Raw genomic sequence first — 3,634 nt, forward strand, 5'->3', positions numbered from 1 at the left:
ATAAGAATTAAAATACATGAAGAAAAACACGAACAGAAAAGATAGATAGATAGATAGATAGATAGATAGATAGATAGATAGATAGATAGATAGGACGAGAGAGAGAGAATACGCGAGCAGAGAGAGTTGGGGGTTTGAGTACCATGGAAAAGTAGAAGAGTAGATAGGATCCTTACTTGAGCCGTTTCTTTTCATTTTCCCGAAGTGCGAAATCTCGTTGTATCACTTCAAGGATCTTCTCCCGTTCATCATCCGTAAGTTCCGTATAGATAGCCCCCGGACTCCCTTCGCCCTTCATGGTTGTCTTTGTACAATATATCTTCAACAGTTACACCTGAATTCATTACCAACTAATGGAAAGGAAATATTTGCATCTGTATTTTATTTTACCCCCACCAACTTTTTATTTATTCTGTGTTTTTTTTTCTTTTCTGAAACTGAAATAAAAAAATAAAAATCGCCCAAGAAATAATTGTGGTTACTTCATGTCTCAAGAGTTTGTCGCGTTCCCCTTCTCATTATCAGAACGTATATGGAAACCATACTTTGTGACATCTCTGTAGCTCGGTTGGACAATATTGGAATGGAATTAGCTTCTAGATGAGAAGTCTGTTCCAAAGAATTTCGAAGTGAGTCAATGTCTTAGAGGCTTGTACATTTTTGCTGAGTTTTATCCAATTTGATTCAAGGCAGGGTAAAACTTGAAGAGAGGGCGAATGCGTAATGAGTAAAAATGTTCAGATTATAAGCTTCCAGAGCAGGGAATGCCGATACAAAATGTATTAAAGTAATCTGCAAAGAGAAACAGAGAGAATGGTGATATGATAATATTAGATAACTGATCTTTTTCTCATAACAACAGTCTAAATATATTCACTATGTTTTTTTTATTTTTATCTTAAATACACATAGGCAAGACATAAGAGAAAGAATATAACTTAAATATATGCCTACACAAATACAAACATAACCGTAATCGCGCACGCACACACGCATATTTATGGGTTTACGTATTAGGTATGCGTGTGTGCGCGCGCGCGCGCGCGTGTGTGTGTGTGTGTGTTTATATCAAAAAGTCGACATTCTGCTTTCAATCTAGGGAGAAACTCAGAGTAAATCGTCAACTGTTAATATAATTAACATCGTGGCAGAAGCTTGCTTCCCAACCACAAGGTTCCGGATTCAGTCCCACTGCGTGGCACCTTGGGTAAGTGCCTTCTACTGTAGCCTCGGGCCAACCAAAGCCTTGTGAGTGTATTTGGTAGACGGAAACTGACACACCACCTGTCTTCGTCTTTTGTTTTGTTTTCTGAATTCTCCCTGTATATATATATATATATATATATATATATATATATATATATATATATATATATACACACGTGTGTGTGTGTGTGAGTGTGTGTCCCCGCACCATCGCTTGGCAACCGAGGTTGGTGTGTTTACGTCCCCGTAAATTAGCTGTTCGGCAAAAGAGACCGATAAAATAACTACTAGGAATACTGGGAGCGATTTCTTCGTTAAAGGCATGTATGTATATCTATCTATCTATCTATCTATCTATCTATCTATCTATCTATCTATCTATCGTCTAAATGCACACACACAAACATTCACACACTGCACGCATACGTAATCTGTTGAAAGAAGCATTTGTCTTAGACTATTCACCTAAAGGTGCTTTTTTTCTTTCCTTCTAGTTATTTAAACAAGTGTTCAGGTGTTTATTGTGCAGGCAGAAAAGGGAAAAGAAAAGACAGATGCTTTGTGAATTGCAGACAGAAACGGAAAACTTAAGAAGCAACAGAAAGTCTTTCTTTATCGTGAAAGTCAGACATGAACCTGATGACATAGAAAGGCAGACGATCATGAAAGTTGTGATTTTTTTTTCTCTCTAAGCACTGAAATAAAATGTAAAACAAATTGTTAAATGTTTAGGAATGTTTTATTCATCATTACTAATGACAATGATTAAGACAAATATTTTGGGACAATGAAAATAGAAAATCTAAAAGTAATTACCTTCTCAGCAGTTGACACTGATTGCAAAAATTTCCTGACGTCTTAAAATTTGTCTGATTAAAAGGGTTAATACATAAGGAATCTAAGATGTCTTAAAACCGTCTGACGAAAAGAGCTAAGACTGCCCGAAAGACTCTGATACGACTTAACACTGACTGATTATGAAGCGAATAAAATTTTGAAAACTAAGGAAACCAGACATGAGTTGTGTGAGTCGACAACAATTATTCCAGAGAATTTGATAGTTTCGGCTCCCGTTAAAAGTAAAGAATCGCAAATATCGGTCACTCCCCCACTCTCAAAATATCCACAAAGTTGTTGTTGTCAGTCTTGAGCGAGTAGGTTTATACCCAAAGGAGTTACAACCATGACCGTCTCATCTTTGTGGAGGGATAAGTGGGTAATTTAGCTGCTATTTTTAACTGGTCGATCGTACACGCATAGGTTCTTTCTTTGATTCACCCACCTAGTGGTGTCAGTCTGCGAGTGCGTTTGAATATGTGTGCATGGGTTTCTGTAGTTACATTCTAACGTGTAATAAGCAATCCACACATCACAGCAGACCCGACAAAGAACCTTGGAACTGTGAGCGCGCGTGCATACGTGTTTGTCCGTCTGCATGTGTGTTTGCACGCGCGCATACAATTGTTCGTTGGTTTACATGGTACATGGTTTGCATGGTTTTACTTCAGCATAAATTTTGGTTTCGCTCGATTTTTTTTTATATGAAAAATACGATAAAATTTCTAGCCTTGTACCAAGATTTGAAATCAATATGAAAAGTATGATAGCTTTTCCATTTTATCCATAAAGAGCTGCGTATATTTCAAGTGATTTTTCATTGGGGAATTAAGATTTTACTTCAAGCTGCTTAAATCTGAATGAAGCACATTAAAACTTGGATGTCAAATGGTAAAATATTAAATGTTGCTTGAATGAGCAAGAAGTTACGAGAAACAAACAAAATATGTTTGGTTACATTTATATGATGTTTGTTTCTTAAATGATGAGGAGATATACGATGGTATTTTCAAAATTATTTTACAAACATCATATGTAAGTATCAACCAAATTCTGTTTAATTCTCGGTACTTATGGTTTCTTGTTTATTCAAGCAAAATTGAATTTCTAAAATGTTTTACCATTTTAGAAAGTTAATGTATTTCTGTTAGATTTACACTACTCTGTCTGAACTGAATATTCAGTAGAAGTTAAGATATATATATATATATATATATATATATATACACTGCAATACATATGGTGTATATAAAATGATACATACATACATATATGTACATGTGCACATATACACGCACGCTTATATGTATAGATACACGCACATACATACATCCATAAATGAATAGAAAAAGTTCGACTAATTGAGGTTTTCCACGCAATTAATAAACAAAACTTCCCCTTGGATATATTTAATATTAGAAACCAAGTAACTTAATCAGCTAATCTAATTTTTTAGAAAACTAAGTTGATGCAACTGGGAATGGATTTGATATTTAAAGCCAACTAAAGGGCATATTTCGATCTTTCTCGATCTCTTCAGGGAAACATATTCTGCTTACGCAGTAAGACTTTGATGAAATCAGTATATATA

At 35.1% G+C, this 3,634-nt stretch overlaps 1 protein-coding gene and 1 long non-coding RNA gene across 2 annotated transcripts in view; both read right to left on the bottom strand.

The window, feature by feature from the left end:
• LOC106884266 (uncharacterized) overlaps positions 1-298 on the bottom strand; it is a 107,749-nt gene extending 107,451 nt beyond the window's left edge. Inside the window, exon 1 of the mRNA XM_014935548.1 lies at positions 177-298. Within this exon, the coding sequence (XP_014791034.1) occupies positions 177-298 (122 nt within the window). The remainder of the gene's footprint in view (positions 1-176) is intronic.
• Positions 299-303: 5 nt separating this feature from the next.
• Positions 304-3,634, bottom strand: part of LOC106884268 (uncharacterized) — a 101,988-nt gene continuing 98,657 nt past the window's right edge. The window contains exon 3 of the long non-coding RNA XR_008265090.1: positions 304-792. This is a non-coding gene — a long non-coding RNA (uncharacterized LOC106884268). The remainder of the gene's footprint in view (positions 793-3,634) is intronic.

The sequence above is a fragment of the Octopus bimaculoides genome, chromosome 10 (genome assembly GCF_001194135.2).
Source record: "Octopus bimaculoides isolate UCB-OBI-ISO-001 chromosome 10, ASM119413v2, whole genome shotgun sequence".
Classification (NCBI taxonomy): domain Eukaryota; kingdom Metazoa; phylum Mollusca; class Cephalopoda; order Octopoda; family Octopodidae; genus Octopus; species Octopus bimaculoides.